Raw genomic sequence first — 26,608 nt, forward strand, 5'->3', positions numbered from 1 at the left:
ATATACATATATATATATATATATATATATATATATATATATATATATATATATATATATATATATATATATATATATATATATATGTTTGTGTGTGTGTGTGTATGTGTGTGAATACGTGTGTAAGTAGATATATATAGATATATAGCAGATGGAGTTAATATAGAGATAGTATGGTGTAAATAAGTAAATGTATATAAATATTTATATGGGCATGTGTGTACAAATGTATAGAAATACTCAACTATGTGTATGTATGTATAGGTAAGTGTGTGAGTGTAGTGTGTGAGTATAATTATAGTATAGTTAGTTATTAATACGTGTTAATAAATGATTAGTGAATGGGGTAGGATTAAATAAGTGTATACTTCTTCCTACTCCTTTTTGCACATGTAATTAAGATATTAAGTGTTAAAGTATGAAATTCTTTGTTTTGTTGTTCTGTTTTCTTATCTTCTCTTTAATTGTTGTTTTTTACATGTACAAAATAAAATAAAATCAAATAAAAAAAAAATCAAATTCATTGTAAACTAAAAAACAAACAACCAACAAACAAACATCTATGATATCACTGTTAGAGTTGAAAGGACAAATCTGTCTAAAGCACTCTAGTAATAATATTAAACTGATCATTTTGTACTCCTCCTGTCTGTCTGTAGTGGAAGTTATTTCACAAGTGTTGTTTTCAAGGAAATGCCTCCTGGTCACTGCGCATGCGCGTAGACGCACCTTATCCGCGGAGCTTCAAGCGCCTGCTGTTCCTGTTTTAAACTTTTACATGTTTCTTCCTGTTATTTCTTCATGAAATGTCAGGTTGGCGGTGTATTACAGCTGTTTTAGTTTCTGTCTGCGCCCTCATTCCTCCCTCGGGTGGTGGAAATGTCGAGTTGAACGGCTCCACAGTCCAATTCAACTTATTTAGGCAACGCTTTCATCGCAGGTATGAAGTCGGCGGGGCGGAATTCAGCAGTCGTTATCTCAATTTTCAGGTGAGAGACGAAAAAGTAAGCGTGAGTGTGGAACTATTTATTTTGAAAGTGAATCCTCTTATAATTACTCGCCTTTTCTAAGAATAAACAGAAGGCGTGCCTCACATTTGGTCACGCCCACTTCCGCAGATATAAATAGTGTATTTTTTTTCTTCTTTATTGAACACAATAAAACAACATAGAACAGTAATTAAACATCTTCTCGTAAGGATGATAGTATACGTAATAGACATAATATGAGATGCTGTCAAATATAGAGCTATATAGAAAAAACAATTAACTATATATTGAAATAAAAGACAAACAGGGGTTTTTATAAAGTGCAAACTATAAAAGTATCACAGTATTTAAAATCAGGCAAACAAAAGTGCCAAAAAGAGGAGCAAGGACTGAGGCATCAAAAAAGCAGAAACAAGATATATCGTCACAAATCTTTTTAGCCATTTTGTTGCAGTCTATTTTTCTTAGGGATAAGAAGAATAATTTAAAATCATTTAAAAAACAATCAAAGGAGGGTTTGCTATTCCTCCACTTACTACAATGAATATGATATTTACCCATGAGAATAACTATGTTTATTATGTCGGATACATTCAAATTCAAGTTATCTATATAGAAAAAGCAGATATAAATTGTGTTTGTTTACAATGTATCCAAAGTTTGTGGACCATTTATACATTAAGATCGATATGTAATATATGTATCAACCGGAGTATTTGAAAAAGTATGATTTATCCCTCTGAACTAAAACAGTAAACCGCTTCAAACCAAATGCACTCTTTCAAAATGAGATGCGTCATAATACGGGTATAAATCAGTGTGACTCTTAATCAGAGGTGTATTAATGACTAATAATAATAATGATGAATAATAAATACAGCAGGAAAAATAGACACAGAAGAAACAATATTGGACTTTATAGTTAATCTTGTATCCGACAGATTGCATTATAAAGGACAAAATATTACCATGTGACATAACAACATGAAAGGACTGTTTTAGAGTGTATGTAAAGTTTAACAGTATAATTGCTGAAACTAATACAAAATATAACGTTATGCTTTCACGTTAAACCTTAGTACCTTAGCAATATATGTGTATTTCTCTTTTCCTACCACAGATATAGTTGGTGTGATCTAACCATTACGTTGGTTAGTGCAGACATAATCCCAGGTTGGAAAACATTATTCGGCCAACTGGAATATTGTTCTTTCACATCATGTTTTAACATCTGCCTCATACTCTACATCCTTGATAGTATTTTATTATCCTGTGCAAGAATTGCAGCGTTTGACAGCTCATTCTGATAACTTCCACCTTTCTTGGCCTTTCCAGTTAACTTGTCCACAACAGATATGTCATTTGTGCTCTTTTCAGGATGCTGCAATGCGGCATATGCACCTGAGCTCATTTTCCACAGAGCCACAGTCTGCCAAGTACGGCGTCAACCAGTTCTCTGACCTCTCGCAGGAGGAATTCAGGGGTGGGTGGACACAACAAAGCATTTTACTGCCAGTTGTTTAAAGCTTGAAGAGCTGAATTAGCTGCATGCTCCAGATCCAGATTTCATATTTACTGGCTAGATGAATATCTCAACACACACAGATAGCGCCATAAAGTTAACTCACTTGTCCAGAAACGATTTGGTTTCATCTCAGCTCTTAAATGAGTCTTAATGTGGTCACATTATGCTAATTTCCAGCCCTCTTATTTTAATCTTTTGTGCCTGTTGAGTAGTTCTGGACCCAGAACCGCTCAAAAAAGGCTGTTATTATCTCAGACTGACGGACTGACAATTACAAGGAGACACACTTCCCGAAAAATGAGCAGATTCTGCCACGGGCAGAGCTCAGTTAGTGTTAGCTCAATTAAGTGTCCACTGATCGCTTGAATTCCTGTAAGACTGCACCGCCTGAAGACCATTACCCTATAAGGAATTTCTGCTCTATCTTAAGTAAGACAGAGAGACTATTGCAAAGTTCTTACAACCTAGGGGCCTGCGGGAATTCATAGATTCAGATTCATGGCTATTCCATAAGCAGGAACTATGATATATATATATATCCATTTCATTATGTGTGCCTGTAGTAATGTGTCAGATGATAATTTATCATCATACCACTAAAGACAAGTAATAAAACCCAGAAAAGCATAATAGGCAAAGCAAGTTTATTTATGTAGCACAATTCAACACAAAGTAATTCAAAGTGCTTTACATCAACATTAAAAGCGGCAAGACATTTAAAACATAAATAACAAATAAAATGAAATAAAATGATAAGAAAAGAGGTAAAATAATAAAAAGCACAAGTTGTTAAAAAGTAAGGGCAGTAGAGTACAGCAGGTACATCTCATTCGTGCGGTGAATCAAACCAATTTGACAATTCTATGTCACAATACTTGCATTCAGGGCTTATCCATCACCCCGTGCATTTTTTAGTATTTAATTTAAGAGTATGACCCCGTTTAAATGCAGAGTAATCGTTTAGATGGAGCTTTGCATCCGGGAATGACTGAAATGTTTCTGCTGTCCACAGATGTTTATCTGCGAGCGATCGGTGACGGCGCTCCTCTCTTCCCCGGGCCGAGCGAGCAGGGGCTTCCTGCCAAATTTGATTGGAGGGACAAAGCGGTGGTGGCACCGGTCCAGAACCAGCTAGCAGTAAGCTTTATGCAGATAGATGAGGGACTCACCAGTGAGCAGCAACAACTGAAATTGCTTTCAAGTAATGCAAAAGACATATAATCCCATCACAATGGAGTGTTTTGCCGGGAAACCATTGGTCCGGGTTTTTCTTTTGGGCATTACTTTAAGACGGAGCACCCACTTAAACATTGATGCATTCCAAGCATCATATCGGATCAGCCCTCCTTATTGCTCGCAAATTTACACATTTGGGTTACATACTTACAAATTTCAGTGTTTTTTTTTCTTTGCTGTTTTAAAATTAAATAATTGTTACCATGTTTTCTATATTTATACGGTGCGTCCGAAATGCCAAACTAAACAGTATATACTCAAAAAGCATACTTAAGTTCGGCACACTTTTGAGTAAATATCAGTAGTATGCATTAATTCGGACGTACTACTCAGAGCCACACAGCACTTCCTGCCGTCTGGAGGGGGAGTTGTTACCATGGTAACAACTCCTGTCACAGCAGTAGCAGCCCCGCTCTGCTCTTTCTTTTTCAAGATAAATGAGTTTATTTCTCATGCTGAGTTTGTACAAATAAAAATAACATTACTAGTAAAGACCATAAGTCTGAATCTTAAATCAATCATATTTACTGAACTCTTTATACAAAATACAACTCATGCATTACTTAGAAGACATAAAATGAACACTACATGCTGAACTATTTACACATTTGATTTTTAGCTATTAATTCCTATTTACAAATTTGATCTATTGTTATTGATTATCTGCAGCTTTGCTTGGTACCGCTTACGTTATCCTCCATTTTTAGGACACCGCTGCATTGCATTGTGGGAAGTTTCTGCTTAGCTAGTGTCCATCAATCCACACTAATACATTTCTCCGGAATGAGTATGGATAGCACATACTATTGTGTACGTACTAATGTTTCGGACGCACTAAAAAATCTCACATACTGTTTTTGCTACTCATTAGGATGGAAGTACTGAATTTTGGACGCAGCTATAGAGTCTCAAACAATATTATTATTAAGAATGTTCACTTTTTTTCTGCTATTCTTTAATTCTTCTTACTTTTATGTTGAGTCTCTACAACAGATGGTGTTAATTCAATCAGTTTTCTTTGTTGATGTGGTTAAGGTGGAAGGGATTCGGTTAATACCAGAGAAAGCTGATCTGGACTTTCTTGAATCCCACCACCTGCCACTCCCTGCATCATCTGAGCATTTCAGCAGCTGCATTGCCCACTGCAACTGCCCCCCGAGTGTCGGCAGCAGATTGCAACTCTGGATCTCTCCTCTAAGCTCCGTGGACGGGGAATTTGGTGATGAAGTGATCCTGATTAAATCCCGCTGTGGGACATCATTTGAAATTCTAGTTGGTTTTTGCTGTTTTAGAATTAAAAAGCAGCCGGAGATGGGACGCACCAGCGTAAAAGAGCATATTGGTTAGAATGTTTATTATAAAGTAGATTCATAAGTAACTTGTTGTATGAAATGAAAGGTTTCTGCTGTCAGCATTCAGTTTACCTCCTCACCTCCTGTATTTAAATGTTTGCACAAGCAATGCACGTACGGTGTTCTTGCATGCTGAGGTTTTTATTTTAATATATTGCTGTGGGAAGTGGCACACGCCTGGTTAGGGCCTGTTTTGCAAATGCTCAGTATTCAACCAGGTCCAGAAGTCTTCAGGCAATGAGAGAGTTTTTACGATCCTCCGTTAATACATCACCACATTGGCTTTGATATAAGATGACCATGATGTGATTAAAGTGTAGACTCTCAGCCTTAATTTAAGAGGTTTTGTTTTTTTTTAGGGGCTCATAAGTACTTGGATATGTGGCCAGAGAAGAAATAAACTTTCCAAGTGCAGTTCCTTCTCCTTGTTACGTCAAAATCAATGAGGCAGATAAAATGTCTGGAGTTATCAGGTATCGAGTTGGCATTTAGCACCTGTTTGACTGGAGCTACCGTTATGAAGTCCACAGAGCTTTCACCGCGAGTGAAAGAGGCCATCATTAAGCTGGAAAACAACATAAATCTGAAAAGGAGACAGTAAAAACCGTACCCATGGCTGAATCAGTAGTTCATTGTTCAATAGAAATAAAGCACTGGGCTGCTCAGTAACATCAAACAGTGTGGAAGACTACAGGAGATATGAAAGGGGGGCGAACACAGAATCCTTTCCTTGGTGAAGAAAGAAAAAACCTTCACAACATCAGAGGAAGTCAAGAATTTGATTTTGATTTGATTTGATCTTTATTTTTTCTCAAACATGCACAAGCATAAAACAAACGGTATATATAATGATATAAAAAAAGAGCACATTATGATGAAGTGCAAGTTCGAGAAGGAGCTGAGGGAAGCAAAGCTTATCAAGTTCAGCCCTCCCTTATATTAATAATAATAATGATACATTTTCTAGTGCACTTTTCATTAAAAACAAATCTCAAAGTGCTACTATATATATATATATATATATATATATATATATATATATATATATATATATATATATATATATATATATATATATATATACATACATAACACATATATATACACACACACACACACACACACACACACACACATCCATTTACAAACACATATATTCACACATTCATACATTCATACATACATACATACACGCACACACACATATACAGACAGCAATATTCATAATCCATAAATCAATGCAATCTAAAACATTTAACTTTAATATGAATGAATATAAATAAAACCCACATTACAAACATTTTAACTAAATAAAATACTAGTATTCAGTATTCTATAATAAATAGAATACTGTGTGATTGTCAACATCTACTATGAAGAGACTCCTGTTTGGTTGTGAATCCACTGGGAACATTCAAGAACAGGAAAGATTAAACGTTTACCAGAAAATAACAAAAAATAAATAAAATAAATTGGGAATCAGATTCATTGGACAGATAAAACCGATGAAGAGGAAAGCACAGCTCGAGATTCAGAGTTAGTGTTACGGTACGTGTGTTTACGGCTGGCTCACTGGTGGTTATTGATAATGCGACTGCTGATAGATGAATTCTGAGGGCTCTGCTCTCACTCACACATTCAGACAAATGCTACAAGACCCATGATGGGATGAAGCATCGCAGCCAACCTGATCTCACAAAAATCCGTGAAATGCCCACGACCTCTCACCACTATTTTCCGTGGCACCAGCATGGAAACGGTATAATTCCGTGTGAGCACCACGGATATTGTACCTATGCGAAGTCAATAGGGATCCGTTGTCGTGATAGATACACGGATTTGGAAGTTTAATGGACGTTGTTTAAAATTATTATTTTTGTTTCTAAAATGTTATTTAGTGGTATTTTTCATCACCACTTGGTTGATTATTTATTATTACATTATTATTATTTATATATTATTATTTATTATAGTGGCTTAGTATGAGTTTTTGTAACCGTGTTGCTGCGCAAGTTACTGTTTGTCACTGTCAGTGTGTAAAAAACAGGTTTTTAACGCTGTTTTAACAGTGTTTTATTGATGATTTAATGGTGTTTTGATGATGTTTTAACAGTATTTTGACGGCAAGTATTTAACTGTGTTTTCTAGTATTTCTAGTTTTCTAGTAAATTCGAGTATTTAACCGTGTGGTTTGCTGTTGCCATGATGATGGAGGTGGCGTAACTGATGTGAATTTATTATTTTTAGCACAAACCACAACCGTTTCTTCTAACAAAGTGGTGCCTTAACCTAACCAGACCTTAACCAGAGCGTCGTCAAAACACAAAATATAATTTTTAATGGCTTTTGAACCAGGGAACGTTTGACACAGGGAATTCTCTCTGGGCGTCCCCTCTACGTCTTAGAGCGACGAGTCAGGATCCTGAACACGTGACGAGTGCCCTGATCAGGGGCACCCGATTTGACTGTTATCAGCCCAACCTGATTTATCACAGCACAGATAGACGATGGCCCCGAACATCTCTGTTCCAATGTGTTTCAGTACCCACAGAATAAAAATAAAGGCAGAGAAGCCCACAAACTTGCAGCCGCTGAACGCGGCGACAGCGAAAGCCGAGTGTATCTCCATAGAGGAAACTGGAAATCTGATCATGTCATTGGCTGTAAAGGATTTGCATCCAAGTATTGACAATTATGGTAATATTTGCAATTATGTCCCAATTGGAGGTACTTTGTATAAAGTGGCTGTAATTTCTAATGGACATGCAGACTTTTGTATAACCTCTTAAATTAGATTAAGTTTACACTTTGATTACATCTCGATTGTTTGAATTCAATCCACTGGGGTGATGTATTAAGACGGAACTCGTAAAACGCTCTGGCATTGTCCAAATATATCTGGACTTATCTGTAAATGAGGCCCCTCATGATGCTGGTCAAGTAATGTGATTAACAATGCAGCGATTTATCGGCCCGGCTAACACAGGCGCGCCAATTATCCCGGGATAATGATGAAGTCTTTGCTTTTCTCATTTCATCTTGTAAAATTGCAAATGTTATGATACCCAGTGAGAAATATTTTCATAAATATGTCCAATATTTCTTTAGGCAAATGGAAGAATTTGAGACATGAAAAAAAACACTCAATCATGAAATAGTAATTTGGATGCTATGACCTTTCCAAGAAAACAATTTGATTGCTTGTTAAAAATGAATATATTTTCCCCCTTTTATTTGGCGTTTCATAACACTAAACCAGCACTAGCGGCTATTTCCAACCTAGCTCATATTTTACTGTAAAGCCGTATCCTGGACCACGACTGAATTCCAAATTGTAGTGATGCCACAAAACCATACTTGCATTTGTAAGTTTCCCCTCTGAGATTTGTGATGAATACAGAGCGAATTCCCCCTTCAAGAAGATCAGTTTTTGTCTTAGTATTCAGCTGAAGGTCAGACATTAAACTGAAGTAGTAATGAAAAGAGTACATATTTGAAGGGAGGAGGACTTGAGCAGTTACAGAAAAGCAATGGATCAATGACAAATTAAGCCTTTGAGACTTGAACTGCGGGCCGCAGAATGGACCTGGAATTCAAAAGGGACAGGATTAGTGAGATGAAGTTGCTTCTTGTCCTCTGTGAGGGTTCACTTTCTGCTCTTTTTGTCCTTTATCTCCTTGGTAGGTCAGTTTGCTTTCGGGGATGATATTTTCACAGTTACAGCTCTCGTCCTCGGGGAGAGACGTAACCTTACACGGGAAAATGTAGCATGATCGCCTGGTGTATATTTCATAACGTTGAATTCAGGGAAAGTCTAGCGCTCCTGGGAGAGTTTGCACTCACCGACCACTCGACTCTGCTGTAATTTGTCTGTCCAGACCTCTTATTGTCCGACTCCGTCTGTGTTGCCTGCTTGGGCTGGGTTTCCTGCAGCAGGTACATGGATAAGTTGGAAATCAAATGCAGTGCCACGCACGCAGACGTAAAATCTCAAGCTGCTGGCATCTTATAAATTCTTCTTGATTCAGTGTTTTTTTCCTTTCCTTGATTCCTCATTTATGACTTTTCAATTCTTTACGAGAGTGCACAGATGGCCTGAACGTTTTGTATGCTCAGCACACACTTATCTCCAGTCCAGGCAATAATAATAATAGAATTTGGTTTCTGTATTGATTTTAAGCCATGGAACCATGTTGAGGAAAAGAAAATATTGAATTTCTACACAGAGAGCTCAATTTTTCATTCCATTTATGATAATTTATTCTAACGAAATAGCTCATTTAGTGTTTTTTGGAGTCCTCCTATAGGTCGCTGTGGGAGAACAGTGGAGTCCTCCAAGATTGTTTTCTTAAGGTGCTTTTGTCAGTAGATGGCAGCAGAAAGCAATTAGTCATAGTTCAGACAGGTCAGACACCCTCTCAATCATGCATCATGAACATATATGTATATATATTTGATTTGATTTGAAGATTAAATTATTAGATATTAGATAAATTATATGTATATATAAATATAGTCAAAATCAAAGCAAATCAAGGCAAACAAAAGAAAAGAAAACAAACGCCCAGCATTTAGTGCTATTATGTATGCATGTACTAATAAAAGTAAATATAATGCATAGCATTACATTATCATTACTTCACTATAATACTACAATATATTAGAGAACAATAGACAGCAATGGTATAACAATATACTTGAATAACTATATAAGAGTAGATATGCTATATATACATTGGTTCATATATTTACCTCCAATTATATACATAAAAATTACTATAAATCTATATATCGACATATCTACATATAACTATAAATCAGTATATATTAATAGAGATATAGATACACAAATACTGTACAACTCAATATATCCATATACATAACTACATATAACATATCTATATCCATAATACACATCTATATATCTACATATATTAATAAGTGTTCATATATATATGTAGGTATTTTCTTTGCTGCAGGTTTTTTATATTAGAAAAACAACATTTTCTGTGAATGCAGATACACAAAAGAAAAGTCCCTCTGGGAACTGTGGGATTCACAGCTATGAATCAATCTCTTTTCTTCTCCATCTGCTAATTTGCAGTGTGGGAGTTGCTGGGCGTTCAGCGTGGTCGGAGCTGTACAGTCCGTCTCTGCTATGGGAGGCTCGCGGCTGCAGCAGCTCAGCGTGCAGCAGGTCGTGGACTGTTCCGTCAGAAACGAAGGCTGCAACGGAGGCTCCCCGTCCTGGGCCCTCAGCTGGTTATCACAGGTGGGTTTGCAGTTCTCATCACTATAGAGTCTCAGAGAAATCAATCAATCACCGTGCTATAACAATAATAACAGTAATAACAGTAATTATAATAACACAATCATATGCTGTGACAATGCACCTTCCAATAATCATGTCTACCTCATTCTGCACTTTTCACTTTTTAAAAATTGCATATTTGTTAATAAGAGCTGTCATTGTCTATTACCTATTTACCTATTTACTGTAGAGTGAGCGATAACAACCAAATCAAATAAATAAACGTGAGGATCCATCCATCCATCCATCCATCCATCCATCCATCCATCCATCCATCCATCCATCCATCCATCCATCCATCCATCCATCCATCCATCCATCCATCCATCCATCCATCCATCCATCCATCCACGTCTACTACAGCTCGACTACATTTTAGTTCCTAATTGCTGATTCATCTAAATGTTAATATGTCGGGACAGCGAACGAAACAATATTATTTGGTATGTTGAATTCAGATGACACATTTTCATCTTTACCTTTCTTCTTTTAGACCAAAGTGAAGCTGGTCACTCAGTCAGAATATCCGTACAAGGCCAAGACGGGACTCTGCCATTTCTTCCCGCAGTCCCACGATGGTGTCACCGTGAAAAACTTCACAGTGTTTGACTTCAGGTAAAAGCGAGTTGTCTATAGTAGTAAAATCTAAAAATTAACATGTTTAAGGGACGTCATGTGGAATTTCAATGCAATTTCCATAGTGTACCGAGAACACAGGGAAGTGGCCGTTGACCTGTGAAGAACTTTAACATTGTAAACACTGACGTGAGTAGATCAGTGAGGGGCTTCTGGGGTCAGCTTTTTTTTGGCCTCAGGCTTTCTTTCAGTTAACTAATTCATACTGAGCTGCAACTAGGGTTGCCACCTTTCAGAAATAGAAATAAGGGACGCCCCAATTTCACCAGCGCAGGCGCCAAAAAAGGGACATCATCAAAACTTGTAGAAATGTATTTATTTTATATGAAAAAACAAAATGCTTTGATTTAAAGTTTAAAGTGCTTTAATAGCATTGAACTTGCATGACTGTACAGACAACCAACCTACTAGCAACTGAAATGCTATGTATGTCCACATCAGCCAAGATGAACTGTATGCAAGTAAATATAAATATAGCTACAGGTGAAGGCCGGAAAATTAGAATATGGTGTAAAGTTAATTTATTTCAATAATTCAACTTAAAATGTGAAACTAATATATTAGTCTCATTACATGCAGAGCAAGATATATTAAACTTAAACTTAAACTTTATTTATTTGTATAGCACCAAATCATACAATATAAAATGCAACACATGGTGCTTTACATGCAGAATAAAATGACAATAAAAAAACACAATTTAAAACATTCCATATGACCCCGCCCCCCACCCCCCACGCGTACACACACACTCACTCACACACAGTAAGTGGACTGGTGACATGGCTTAGCACTAACGATCCAGGTGAGGAAAAAACTACCTATGGGTGGCCGTCCACACTGAGAGGCTCCACCGACCATGACCACAAGGAGCATCGCCACAGAGACCCCCCCAACCCGGACAGACCGGGGCAGACCCCACATAGAAGGTGGAGTCCCACCCCCAGCTACCCAGGCCTGAGGGATCCCCATGACGACACCCCCATGGGCGGAGCAGACACACCTCCCAGTGTGGACGACCCCCCTGAGGAAACACTGGAGCTAAAAACTAAAAGATTAAAAGAAAGTAAGAAATGCCTAAAAGTGTAAAATTTTAGAGAAATCTATATAAAACTTAAGATGAATAATAAATAACATAAAGTAAAAAGTCACTAAAATGGATTAAAGTTTTAAAGATAATAAAAGAGCTAAAGAAGTAGACACAATACATAGCTAAAAAGACTAGGTAAATGAGATCAGATAAAAGCCAAACTAAAAAGGTGTGTCTTGAGCCTCCTTTTAAAAATATCAACATTCTCTGCGGCCCTGAGGTTCTCTGGCAGGCTGTTCCATAAAGAAGGGCCATAGTGGCTGAATGCAGCCTCACCGTGGGTTTTGGTCGCGGTTCGGGGAATGGTTAAAAGGCCGGTGCCAGAGGACCTCAGGGTCCGTGAGGGTTGATACAGTAAAAGCAGCTCAGATAAATAAGATGGCCCAAGACCGTTAAGACACTTAAAAACCAGTAAAAGAACCTTAAAATCAATCCTGAAACGGACGGGGAGCCAATATTAAGCCTTTATTTGTTATAATTTTGATGATTGAATTGTTTATTGATTTCATAATATCTAATTTTTTGAGATTTTTTATTTGGGGTTTTCATAAACTGTGAGCCATAATCACCAAAATTATAACAAATAAAGGCTTGAAATATCTCACTTTGAATGTAGTGGGAAATAATATATTTGTTTCACCTTTAGTTGAATTTACTGAAACGAATGAGGTTATGCAATATATTCTAATTTTCCAACCTTCACCTGTAAATTATGACATCAATAAATAACAGAGAGCGAACCAACATATGTTGCTGTCTTTAATATATCCTGTCCTTTATTTTCTTCATTATTATTAGTTCGTTGTTCATGTGTGTGCAAGTGTGTGCAAGTGTGACAGACGTGCATGGGACAATTGTGAAATACGGAATAAAACACAACTTTTAATTCCCAATTATGTAACAATTCCGTCTTTCAAGGGACGGGTGGCGACCCTGGCTGCAACTCACCCTCCAGCATGTGTAATGTGATATTTTTTATTAGCTCAGTGTTGTATAAAGCTCACACAGCTGTGGTCATCCTTTGTGAGAGCTGGTCACATTTTACTTGATCTCCCACGTTTATTACAATTTTTCGTGCAATATAATATTCTCTTTAGATTTCATTCAGTGAAATCTGCCCTGTAATTTAGAGCCTCCTTAATTCCTATTCATATGACTACAGTGATATTCATTTTTTATTTTATTTATTGGGTGAAAATGACAGATGGCAATGGGCAGAAGGCAACCGTCATATTTATTCAATATCTACAACCTCTAAACTTTCACTCTCAGATCCTCGAGAGGCCCGACACCTTTTTTTTTTTTTTTTACTTAACACAACATGGATGGAAAGACCACACCAAAAAACAGCAACATAACATCGACAGCAGTTCTTAGAAATTAGAGGGCTGTCTGCCTGGCGACAAATCTGAAACTATCTTAAATGGATTGCAAAAAAAAACCCCAAAACAACAATAAATCACTTTCTAGGAAAACGGGAGGATGAGTGATAACGGTGGCGCAGAGCCCGGTGCTTTGCAACTCCACCAGCTGTCCTGCCCCGCCGCCCAGCTTTATACACGTTAGTGGTGACAGACACACGGACACGTGCAGAAGAAAGGTTACGTGCTGCTGCAGGACTCTGCATCTCCATCACATGACCATCCATCCATCCATCATACATCCATCCATCATCCATCATCCATCATCCATCCATCCATCCATCCATCTATCCATCCATCCATCCATCCATCCATCCATCATACATCCATCCATCATCCATCATCCATCATCCATCCATCCATCCATCCATCTATCCATCCATCCATCCATCCATCCATCCATCCATCCATCCGTCCATCATCCATCCATCATCCATCCATCCATCCATCCATCCATCCATCCATCCATCCATCATCCATCCATCCATCCATCCATCCATCCATCCATCCATCCATCCATCCATCCATCCGACCTGGTCAATCTCATCTTTTTTTTCTGAAAGCAAATGCTTCAAAAGAAAAAAACAGCAACAAAAAACCAAACCAATAACTTGGCCTCCAACTCTGCACATAGGTGATCCTGCTGCACGAGATGTAAAAGAAATATGAACGCCAACATGTCCTGCTTTTCAAAGGGTATTATTGTATGTGACATGACGGAGGGAGTCCTTCGTATTCTGCCTACAGTGCCAGATGTGAAAACCATTGTGCAGATATGGACCAATGACATTGTGAGCAACAATCAGAATTTCTGAAATGAGTTTTTATTGATCTGTTGAAGTAGAGTCTCCTTCCTTAATAATGTTGTGTTTACCAGTAGCCTTCCACCTCCGGTGAGAAAAGGGTAGCCAAGGAGATCAACACATCAAAGGCAACACAACTGCATTTACCTTCCAAAAAGTATTTATTCAGTTTGTTTATAGTAGCAACTCTCTCCGGCTTCATTTTTATGTTGCAGAGAGACTTTCGCCTCACTAAAGTTAATGTCCCCTCTTTGAAAGTTTCTGCATGACCTATTCTGCATGACCTCTATCAAACCAGCAAAAAACAAACAACAAAACATGACATGCAGGAAACTTGATGGAGAAGCATCTCGGTCCAGAGCCAGGACTGGGCTCCATGTGCCACCTCAGCATTGAGAAGGTTTTTAAATATACATTTCATATCCAACAAATATCAAAGTTTAGAAGTCTGATGTCAGGGGGAGATTTATGGAAATTCAATGATGTCTTCATTGCAGATATTGATATAGTCCCTGGGTTGTCTGGGAAACTTCAGCACATTCAAAACTCTACTGAAAGTTTTCCTGTATAATTCAGCTAAAATACTTTCCCCATCCGTCTCTGGAATAAAAACACAGTTTCTGCTGTTTGCAGTGGCGGTGACAATTGAGATGCTGGTTGCTGGTTTCCATCCTCAATAAGACAACGAGCATTGCATGTATTATTTAGAAGAATGATGATGAAGATAATTATTATTTGATTTGATTTGATTTGATTTGATTTTTATTTAATTTTGTACATGTAAAAGACAACAATTAAAGAGAAGATAAGAAAACAAAACAAAGCAAACAAAAAACAGGAAAACAAAGAATTTCATACTGCAAAAAGGAGTAGGAATAAGTGTAAACTTATTTAATCCTACCCCCTCAACTCAACTCAACTCAACTCAACTCAACTCAACTCAACTCAACTCAACTCAACTCAACTCAACTCAACTTTATTTATAAAGCGCTTTAAAACAACCACAGCTGAAACAAAGTGATGTACATAAGAGGGCAAACAAATCAACAGCAAATAAATAAAAAAATTTAAAAAAACAAATAAATAAACAAATAAAATTACATAAAACCACTAAAAACAGAGCGAGGTCTCATACTGGGTTAAAAGCCAATGAGTAAAAGTGGGTTTTGGAGGAGGCCTGTCTGATGTGCAGAGGTAAAACGTTCCACATCTTGGGGGCAGCAACAGAGAAGGCTCGGTCCCCTCTGAGCGTTAGTTTGGACCTCGGTACCTGGAGGAGCAGCTGGTGAGCTGATCTGAGGGGCGTATTAGTAAACCCCCATTCAATAATCATTTATTAACACGTATTTATAATAACTAACTATACTATAATTATACTCACACACTTACCTATACATACATACACATACATACATACACATAATTTCTATATATTTGTACACACATGCCCATATAAATATTTATTTATTTTTTATTTTTTTCCCTTGTCTGCACACATATTAATGATTGATACCATGACGGTAGAAACCAAAAGTATATATATGTGCATTATTACTATATTTAATATATACACATACAAACCCAGTTATTTTTTTTAATTTTTTTTGGAGGGGGGGTGACGACATCCACTGCCAATCCAGGAAGCAGGAACACACGGAAACACACGTCAAGCACTGGAAATCTGCAACAAAAAACCACAAACAAAACACGAAACCGGCACGGAGCCAACCAAAACAACAACAGCAATCGACCTAAATCTTGAGATCTGATCGCAGTCTGAGCTAAGCTATCACTACCGCTACCTAACCCCAAAAACGAGAGAGCCAGCATGCAGGTGAATAAATATATAAATATTTATTTAAATATACTTATTTACACCATACTATCTCTATATTAACTCCATCTGCTCTATATCTATATATATCTACTTACACACGTATTCACACACATAAACATACATACACATACACATACACCCATACATACCTACATATATATATATATATATATATATATATATATAAAAGAAAATCTAACATTTAAATGTATTTATTTATTTTAATCATTTGATCTCATTGTACATCATCTTACTCTCCTGTATTTCAATATATTAGTTATTTTCTTTTTAATGTGATTGGTATTTTTCCCTGGTTTTCTGTTTTCCCATGATGTTTTGGGTGGAATCCCTGCCATTTGCCCGCGTGTTTGGCATGTGCCACAGAAATACATCATTTCCTTGTAAAACACAGTGTAATAGTGCAGGAAAGTGGAGATGATTTCTGAACTGAGTAAATGTCATGGCCGTGCACCTGTTTGAACTGCTGCCGTACCCTTTTCAACAATGCACTGTTCCGGGGTAAAAATGTTCACTTCGACCTGCCCGTCTCGCAGAATCGGAGCCTCCTCGAGGGATGAGATCTTTACTGCTGCACAACAAAAGACAGACATGATCATAAAGTCAAAGTGGGTTGTCAGTGCAGTAGCTGCCGGTGCCGGTGGGGTGTCTGCAAGTAAATATATAGCTTCTTGCTCAAAAGCAAATGCACTAATGAGGAGGAAGGAGAGAATAGGAAGATTCTGCTGTAGATGTAGATGATGATGACATGAAAAAAACACATTCTTGTGAAATGATGTCCAAATGTTACAGCATGCATACTTTGCTCAAGCGCTCCCTATTTATCTGCGCGGAATGACTGAAGGCGTTTCTAAATCACAAGGCCAGCCGAGCGACATCAAGAGAGTATGTGTCTGTTGTTTTTCCTCAGTGGTCAAGAAGAGGCGATGATGGCTCAGCTCGTGAAGTTTGGTCCTTTGGTTGCGCTTGTTGATGCTGTGAGCTGGCAGGATTATCTGGGAGGAATCATACAGCATCACTGTTCCAGCCGCCGGTCCAACCACGCCGTTCTGGTCGTTGGATACGACACGACTGGTACACACCGCTCCTTCCCTGTTCAACATTTATAGTCTATACCAGGGGTCTTCAACCGGCGGGTGCGCGGCCCCTAGGGGGGGCGTGGAGGTACTGCAGGGGGTCCTCCAACTTGAAGAGAAATAAAGGCAATTTTAACCAAAATAATTTGTGAGAGTTAAAAAAATAAATACATAAATAATACATAAAAATAATATATATATATATATATATATATATATATATATATATATATATATATATATATGTATATATATATATATATATATATATATATATATATATATATATATATATGTATATATATATATATATATATATATATATATATATATATATATATATATATATATATATATATATATATATATATACAGTATATATATATTTATACCACAGTCTGTGTGAATACTAGATTCTGATTGGCTGGCAGGTGTAGGTTAAAAGTGATAACCTACACCTAGAAAACAAGTTCGGTCAAATTGCCTCATAACTTTAATATATTTGCGCTGGATCAACTGCCAGGTGGTAACCACGGCAACGGATATTCAGAGAAGAAGATCCGGCTACCGCAGGATGGCGACATGAGTGATTTTGTAATTTCTTTAATTTATTTGGTGAATTTAACAATTTTGATGACTGGGATGCCGAAGACGAGAGAAAAGAAAATAGCCGAGCGGAGCTGAGCGGACTAGAATATCCCCCGTTACCAAGGAAACTGAGTTATGGCTTGTTAAAAAATTTTGTAACTTACCAGGTTACAACGGCTGCAGACGAGAGATTAAATAGTCGCTCAACCGCTCAGCTGTGGCTTGTTATAAAACTAATGATTTACACTGAAAACACATTAAGGCATGAATAACTGATTTAATATTTATGTTTTTTGGTAAGTGACCGTGGTATAAGTGGGATAATGCCCTTCGAGGTGTACATTATCATAAATATATGGACTTCGCGTCGGACGCTTCACGACCCGCGCCGTCCATATATTTCTGATAATGTCCACCGTGTCGGGCATTATCCCTTACGTATATATATATATATATATATATATATATATATATATATATATATATATATATATATATATATATATATATATATATATATATATATATATATATATAATCTACTTTTGACAATAACTTGTAAAATGATTCCCATGACGTGAGTCATGTGACTAATGTCAACTTTAGAGTGGAAAAAACGAGCTAGCTAGCTGTTTAAGAGAAAAATATTTGTTGTGAAATTGACTTGGCTATTTCATATTTAACGCTAGTTCGACCTGATGGACAAATTAGTGACAATAACGAAGCCTAAAGCTGGAGATTGTAACGTTACAGCTCGGCCTAACGTTACTCTTTCCACGTCTGACGAGGCCAAAGTTTCATCAACCGTAAACACGTGTAGGCTAATAACCCAGTCAGGAATTGGCTAATAAGGTGATATAAGCAGAATAAAACACATTCAAAAGTTATTTTAAGCCAGGCTTAAAACTTGGCACATTAAAAAAAGGGAAAAAATAGGAATTACCAGCAGGGGTCCCTGCTCTGTTTGTCTCTTATCCCTGGGCTAAAAAAGGTTGAATACCCCTGGTCTACACTGTTGTAGGTCTGTAAAGTGTCACAGGGCCTGGGAAAGGAGTTTATAGTTGCACTGAAGATTATTTGTATGCAAGAGTATGTCTGCTTTAATCAGTGTACTCACTATTTTACCTTAATCTAATCATTTTACGCAAATTGTGGCCATAGAATAAGCAGAGTTTTAGATAAGAGCTTTGGAGATGTGAACTTTGGCATTTCAGTTTTGTATTCAGCGCATAAAATATGTCTTGGAAAAATGTGTGAAACTGTGATTATCAGTAATCCGGTATCAGGTTTAGCTCAAAAGAGTATTTTATATTTCTTAGCATTGGTTATCTCACAAAGTCTTGTTTTCAGTGTATTACACAAGGGTTTATGTAACAGGCTGATGTGACTGAGGTGCAGTAAAACACATCCAGAGCTTCTCTGCCCTGTAAATATTTCAGTCTTGAAATGCATGTTTTGGGTCATAGGGGAAATACCTCACTGGATTGTGCAGAACTCCTGGGGAACTGCATGGGGGAACGAGGGCTACGTTTATATAAAAACTGGTGCAGACATCTGCGGTAAGTTCATTACCTCGTGCCATTTCATACATCTTTTCATTTCCGTGCATTTTCTGCCATCACATCTATATTCCCTCAGGGATTAATCATGCTTCTGTCCTTGGTTTCATTCCAGGTATTGCAGACTCGGTGGCAGCTGTTTTTCTTTGACAACAGTTTGTAAATTGTTATCTGAGTCATCATACGGGTTTGTGTGAGACGTTGTGGGTGGGTGTTTACCAGTGCCAAATTGAAATCATTCATCTGTTTGCCTTCAGTGTCAGTTTGGATAATGTTTTTATTGAAATGTGGCCCATCTTGTATATCTAAACAAAATAAATCACTTCATATGTTTTCAAATGTTGGATTATAACTCACACGCCACTGACAAAAAAATATGAACAGCTTTCCTGTACAAAATATCTACCTTTTTAAAAACAAACATCTTATGAGTAATAGGATGGATTATTCTATACAAAAAAGATAATCACATTAATCACTGTATAAATACATCACAAAATTAATATCACGTGTAATATTATACAAAACATGTCCATAAGAGCGACATCACAACATTATGTACAATAATTACTGTCATTTACACCGTGTGCAGAGTTGCGTGTTAGAAGTCGACATTGATCTGGTTGAGGTTCTATTTTACACAGTTTACATTTAGTTCCACTAAAGCCAGATGCCAGTTGTTGGAAACGGAGCCCGAAGACATGCCGACATGAAAGAAGCTGCGTTTCTATAAGGACCCAGCAGCGGTGCTCCTGCACCTTCAGGTCAGTCTGGTCCTTTAAATATGTTTATAGATGGAACATCAAAGCAGCTCCGTTCAAGAAGCCTTCTTTCTGCACTACTTGCAGCAGAAAAGCCGGATTCGGCTTCTTGATTTGCGTAACTTCCGAGTCTTGCATGTCTTAGTTTGATTATTAGGACACGGCATCTTTTTTTTCTATCATTTCGTTTTGCTTAAGAAAAGTTGAGTACATATGCCCTTATTCATGACAAATCATGCATTTCTTTCACGTATATACTTATATAATGTATTCGGTTACATGTTTGTTGTTCTGCAAAACATTTTTCATGACCTTTCTGTGCACCTGTACACCTGTTCACAGCAACCTTTCAGCAAAGGGATCCGTGTCTGTGACATCTGTCACGCTGAGGCGAAGCCGGGACCCGAGGCCGAGCCGCTCTAGTCCGAGTCCTCGCTGCTGCAGTACGAGCTGTCGCAGCACTCCGCCATGTACAGGAAGGTGTGGACGCTGGGATCCAGCTTGGGGACCCAGTGACGCGGCACCAGGTACGTCGCCAGGTTGAACAGATCTACGAACACTTTGTAGCGGTCACTATAGTGGAAAAAAAGAAAAAAAAATCATCTAATAACCCATTGGCCACGGTTACATGATGTTTTTTAATTCTGAATTAATTATTCAGAATTAAATAATTCAAAATTAAACTATTTTCCTTCGAGTTTACATGGAAATAGTAATTCCGAATTGAGGTTTACATGGAAAATACATTTGTTCGGCTTTATCCAATTCCTCTTAAGGTCTGGGGGTTGGGAAGGTTCTGATTGGATAGGGGGGGGACCGGAAGTTACGTCTACCGGAAGAAAAACAAACTTAGCCGCTACAACTTTGAAAAGCTCACAATTTTTATGTTTCCTGCCATCTGTTCTTTTAATTATTTCCAGGTCCTCCAAGCTATTTATTAAATAAATGGTCTCTGCTCTTGACCACCGTTTACTGCGTGCTGAAATCTTGAAACTTTGTTTGGAAAACAAGCCCAGCGCGGAATATAAGCGTCATGGAGACAGACGGGCGAGGGAACAAGCAGCGCAGAAAGACCGGAATTAATTTAAAGAGGAATGAGTGTAAACATGATCGCGGAATTATTCTATTCGGATTTAAAATCGAAATAAACCAGACACTTACTTCGGTTTAATTCGGAATGGCCATTTTCATTCGGAATTAGGTGTTTACATGGTCATCTTTACTCATTTTAAATCAGATTTAATTTTAATTCTGAATTAAAAAGGAATTAAACTTCCCATGTAAACGCACTGATTGAGAGTTATGCAGTCGTTATTTATTTACTTATTGTTTTATCTGCTTTCTTGGAGGAAATTGCTCGATTAAGGAAGCAGTCTGCTCTGTCCTGCCCTCATTGAAATATCTGTTCAGGTGTGCGGTGTGTTACGCGGTACGATACCTGACGGTGGATCTCAGATAGTGGTAGCCGGACGAGCCCCCGGTGCCAGCCTTGCTGCCGATCATACGATGCACCATGCAGACGTGATTATCTGGAACAGAGAGTGAGAACAATCACATTTCATCACTTCATGACTAATATTTGACTGCATTTTGCTGGGAGAGGCTCCAGCAACCCCTCACATCCCCCTTTTGTCCATGAACAGGATGATGCAAGCCAAGAAAATGAATATCTGTGTCGTTCAAGTGAGACATAACTTCAAACTCAAATATGTGAGCCTCCCCAATCAAACTACTGGCGCTGTATAAAAAAATATACGCAGCAGCTCGCAGAGAAATACTCACATCTCCATTTTGTCATGAGGGTGTCGATGTCCATGAGGGATGTGAGCAGCTGGAAGGGAACCTGAAACCTCGGCTCCTCTCTAAAAAGGTAAAGAGAAAATTTGATGTCTGACTCATCGTGTTTTATGAAAACCGCTCTAAATTCCAAACACTTTAAAACGAGAACAGCTGCCACCTGTTAACTACCAACAACCCAATAATTTTGCACTAATTATCACTTTCCAACAACGGCCCGCTGACTCTGACTCTGCTGCAGCCGTAATGAGTCTCATGTGACGTTCTGTTCTCATCACACGTTTTTACACGAGCGGCTACTACACCTTTAGGTAAAAGTGAGGAGACATGCTCAGACTGGTGGCTCACGCTCCAGACCTCTTTACAACTGCTCTAGGTGTCTTGTGAGTTTGATCGCTCAGGGGTTTCGGAGCAGAGCACCAGCATGGAAAATCTCTTTTCATGGGAAGAATTAATGAGATCTCCTTCCTCTGCAACTTGCACCGAGGAACCTCTGAGCTAAATGTTCCTGTGAGTGTATGTGCATGTTTTAGGTGTAAAAAAAAATAATTATTGTGTCATCGCAAGTGCTATAGTTCTGCTAGACCAGGGGTCGGTAATCCGCAGCTCTTTAGCGCCGCATGCAGCTCTTTAGCGCCACATGCAGCTCTTTAGCGCCACATGCAGCTCTTTAGCGCCGCCCTAGTGGCTCCCTGGGGTTTTTTCAAAAATGTTTGAAAATGGAAATAGATGGGGGAGGGAAATATATTGTTTGTTTGGTTTCTGTAGGACAAACATGACACAAACATTTTGAACATTTTCCAATGCTGTAAAAATGTGTAGAATAAATACAAAATGTCAACATTTCTTTTAACGAAGATTTGTACGGAAGAGTATTAGGGCCTGAGCCTTTTTTCTCAACATTTCAACTTTATTCACGAAATTTTGACTTTAAGGTGTCTTATGAATTTGATCGCTCAGGGGTTTCGGAGCAGAGCACCAGCATGGAAAATCTCTTTTCATGGGAAGAATTAATGAGTTCTTCTTCCTCTGCAACTTGCACCAAGTTACCTCTGAGCTAGATGTTCCTGTGAGTGTATGTGCATGTTTTAGGTGTAAAAAAAATAATTATTGTGTCATCGCAAGTGCTATAGTTCTGCTAGACAATCAAAGGTGAAGAAAGGCTTAATAGGAGCTGTTCATACCTGTAGAAGAAGATCATCAGAGCGCCTTGCAGAGCCTTGTAGGAGAGCCGCCTCTCACCTTGTTAGCACAAAGGAAAATGTGTTACACTCAAAAGCAAAGCAGCATAAACTCTCTTCACTTATGCAATTTTATGCAGGAGAAGTTTAAAGTTCAGCCGATAGAACTTTCCAGCTCTAAACAAACAATGAAGCGCGGCTGACAGTTGTGACATCTGATTTGCACAGCTACCTTTGCTGACCAGGTGGTCATGACGTTTCTCCTCAAACAGAGATGAGAAGAGCTCCCTCTGTTTGGCCAGCTCGGCCGTCAGCTCCTCCTTCTCCTCAGAATCTGGCATTTTCTGTTGAAAATAAACAAGACCCCCAAAAATAAAAACACAGGCCCTGTCAATCAGCCGTGTACTCAAGGGAGAGCCAAAAGAAGTTTCTTCTTGATAGCCGGGCTCATTTCCCCACCTCAGTTTTCTCCTTCTCTCGATTCAGCCCATCAAATATATTGATTTTCAGCTTTTCCCAGAAATTGAATCCATCTATCTCCAAGCCGGGAGTTCTCTCAAGCCACTCCTAAATAACAGGGGGAAAAAAAACCCAACAATAAATAAAAACAGTAACATTTGTATGTTAATGAAGTGGATGAGGTGGCGGCGGGAGACGAACCTCGACCAGCTTCAGCAGCGTGGGCTCTTCCTCGGTGGTGAGCAGCATCTCGCTGTCGTGGCCCTTGAAATTGTCCCTGTAGTGGCGTCTGTTGTAGGGAACCCTCAGGTTGTCGGGGACCCCGATTTTGTTCTCCAGGAGCCGGAACTGAAGACTCTGGAAGCCGGAGGCCGGAGCCAGATATTCCCTGTGTGGAGAAATAGACATATCTCGTGAAACAATGATACTCAAATGAAATGATACTCAAATACTAAAACACTTATTTTAAATAATTTATCAACAATCAATGCTTCACTATGTCAAAAAACGAATCTTGCTTGCTGGCCTAACAGCAGCAAAAAAGATAATTGCAGTAAGATGGAAAACACCACACACGCCTAATATCCCCCATTGGTATCTGACTTTTCTTGATATTATCTATCTGGAAATATCTACAGCCCCAATCCATGATGCAAAACAACAAAATATTTTATTTGTGTATATGGCAGCAGATCAAATTAAAGCCAAACTTGAAAGATTTATTTAAAATTGATATAGATTACCTTGGTGCAGCTATCCTTGTCCAGTTTTTGATATTATTATGTTTTGCCTTTGTTTTATTTTGTCTTTTTTTTTGTCTGTTTGTTTTTTATTGTGGTATTATCTTTTTTTCTGTTTTTCTTATTATTAATTATTAATTGTTTTCATTTTTAGGTCCAAGGGGTGGGTTTATAACCGTTTATAATAAGACAATCATGAAAGATAAATACAAATATTTGATAAAAAAAATAAAAAGATGCACAAATAGCTGAAATAGCGAGTCAGGGCCGCGAGTTATGTGTGAGTTTACCTGAAATCAAAAAAGTCCAAGGCTGTCATTGTCTCCAGAACTGAAAACTGGTCAACCAGCAGCCGGAAGATCATTACTATCCTGTGTATGCGAGTGTTGACTTTGAGCATGTTGCGTTCATCTCGAACCTGAGGGAATAGGGAAGAGATGTAAGGACATAACTCTGCTTTTAGTCCCGAAACATGAGCCCATTGATGAAAAGAAATTCTCATTTTTTTCCCTGACTGAACTTCAAAAAATCACCACGGCTGTTGGCTTTAATCATCATTTTTACACTTTAATTTCAGCTCTTTGACACTTCCGAGCAGCTTTCAGCTTCAGCACTGACATTATGAAACTTAAAAGGCCTGTATTTCCCCCCCGTCTGACTTACATGTCCGCTGGTGAAGATCTCTCGCACCGAATCCAGTTCATACAGAATCTGTTTGAACCACAGTTCATACGCTGAAAGGAAAAACAAAAAAAAAAAGATTTAACCATCACAAAAACACTTCAAATTGAAAACACCAACCTGAATGTCCGTAAAACCAAAACAAGAATAAACATTGGATTCAAGATTAAGTATTCAAATGTTACCTTGATGAGTGACGATGAAGAGATGCTCGTCGTGGATCTTATTACCCTTCAGTTCACTTTGCAGTACCTGAGCTGTGACTATTTTGTCAAGCTGGAGGTTGTAAAAGAGATGAAAATAAGAAACCAGAAAGAAAAGCAAAACAGAAACAAGACTGATAAATATGTGAGATGATGTTCCGTACCCTCAGGTAGTCTCCGTAGATGATTCCTCCTCTACTGGCCTTGTTGACTCCGTCCTGGGAGGCATCTCCATCTTCCTCTACGGGAGGTTTATTCTTGAATAACCTGCAGCAGGAAAAAAGGTTTCAAAATAATTAATAATAATAATAACAAAAAAACTATTAATTGAAAACATTTAAAAGAATCCAAACACAAGTAAAGCGAGTAATGAGAGTTTGAACGTACAGGTGCCTTTTCTCAAAGTACGGACATCCACCACTCATGATTAGTCCAGTTGAGTTGCTGCTAAGTCGTATTCTTCTTCTTTGTATTTACTAACACAGTTTTCAGTGCCGTCCAGGTTTTTAAAGGTTTATCTGATCCAATCAGTTGTGAGTACGCGGCCGCCCTCCGACCCGCCTCTATTTGAGCCACTCAGCTGCCGCTCACCTTTACCCGCAACCGCGCTCTGGACTTTGTTTGGAACAACATCATACGGTACTTTATAAACAACGAAATGAAACTTGTTGAAATAAGAAAAAGAAAATGAAATTCTCACTAATATGACATCGTACGCATGAAATGTATCGTAATGTATAACGACTTCAAACTTCAAACTTTATTTATTTATATAGCACCAAATCATGCAATATAAATGCAACACATGGTGCTTTACATACAAAATAAAATAACAATCAAAAATACATCAAATCAAATCAAAATTAATTTATCAAATTAATCAATTTAATCAAAATCAAATTAATCAAAAAACGACGGGTGTAATGAGGATATTTCTGCGTGTATGTTGCTGTCTCATCATGGATTATGTTCTTGTTTGTGCTCACAAGGTTGTTCTTACGACGAGATGAACTCGGTTACATAAGTGACATTACGTACATATCGGCCTGACCTTCCTGTCTGACATCGATCTGGACATTTGACATTTTCCTCTTAAGCGTGAATATTTTTTTATGAAAATAATTGGGACAATCGTCTCTGTCAACTGCACAGTCATCGTCGCATTAGAATTGTAAATTTGCAGTGTTTGTGAGAAAAATGATTCACGAACACGTCATTTTCTACGACTCATCGCTGTTGTCACGCTGTAGATCATTGAGCTCGTCTGTAAATATTTGCTGTTTAGCTAATATTTCATTTAGGTTCTCCGTTCTCCGGTGGAGATGTGTGTTTCCAAGGTCGCGGT

The 26,608-nt window shown here is 38.0% G+C and overlaps 2 protein-coding genes across 2 annotated transcripts; one reads left to right on the forward strand and one right to left on the reverse strand.

Moving 5' to 3' along the window:
• Positions 1–709: 709 nt before the first annotated feature.
• On the forward strand, positions 710–19,768 carry ctso (cathepsin O). Its single transcript, XM_061724883.1, has 8 exons — positions 710–989; positions 2,367–2,472; positions 3,527–3,651; positions 10,207–10,374; positions 10,907–11,028; positions 17,129–17,292; positions 19,349–19,441; positions 19,557–19,768. Exons 1-8 carry the CDS (start codon positions 807–809, stop codon positions 19,589–19,591), a joined length of 996 nt encoding a protein of 331 aa, XP_061580867.1. The 5' UTR covers positions 710–806; the 3' UTR covers positions 19,592–19,768.
• Positions 19,701–25,748, reverse strand: tdo2a (tryptophan 2,3-dioxygenase a). The gene is made up of 12 exons (XM_061724881.1): positions 25,651–25,748; positions 25,428–25,530; positions 25,246–25,336; positions 25,043–25,113; positions 24,670–24,797; positions 23,841–24,027; positions 23,640–23,747; positions 23,413–23,524; positions 23,184–23,241; positions 21,985–22,064; positions 21,641–21,731; positions 19,701–20,775 (listed from the first exon to the last, which is right to left on the reverse strand). Exons 1-12 carry the CDS (start codon positions 25,686–25,688, stop codon positions 20,622–20,624), a joined length of 1,221 nt encoding a protein of 406 aa, XP_061580865.1. The 5' UTR covers positions 25,689–25,748; the 3' UTR covers positions 19,701–20,621.
• Positions 25,749–26,608: the final 860 nt, after the last annotated feature.

This window comes from Cololabis saira, chromosome 7 (genome assembly GCF_033807715.1).
Source record: "Cololabis saira isolate AMF1-May2022 chromosome 7, fColSai1.1, whole genome shotgun sequence".
In the NCBI taxonomy this organism is placed as follows: domain Eukaryota; kingdom Metazoa; phylum Chordata; class Actinopteri; order Beloniformes; family Belonidae; genus Cololabis; species Cololabis saira.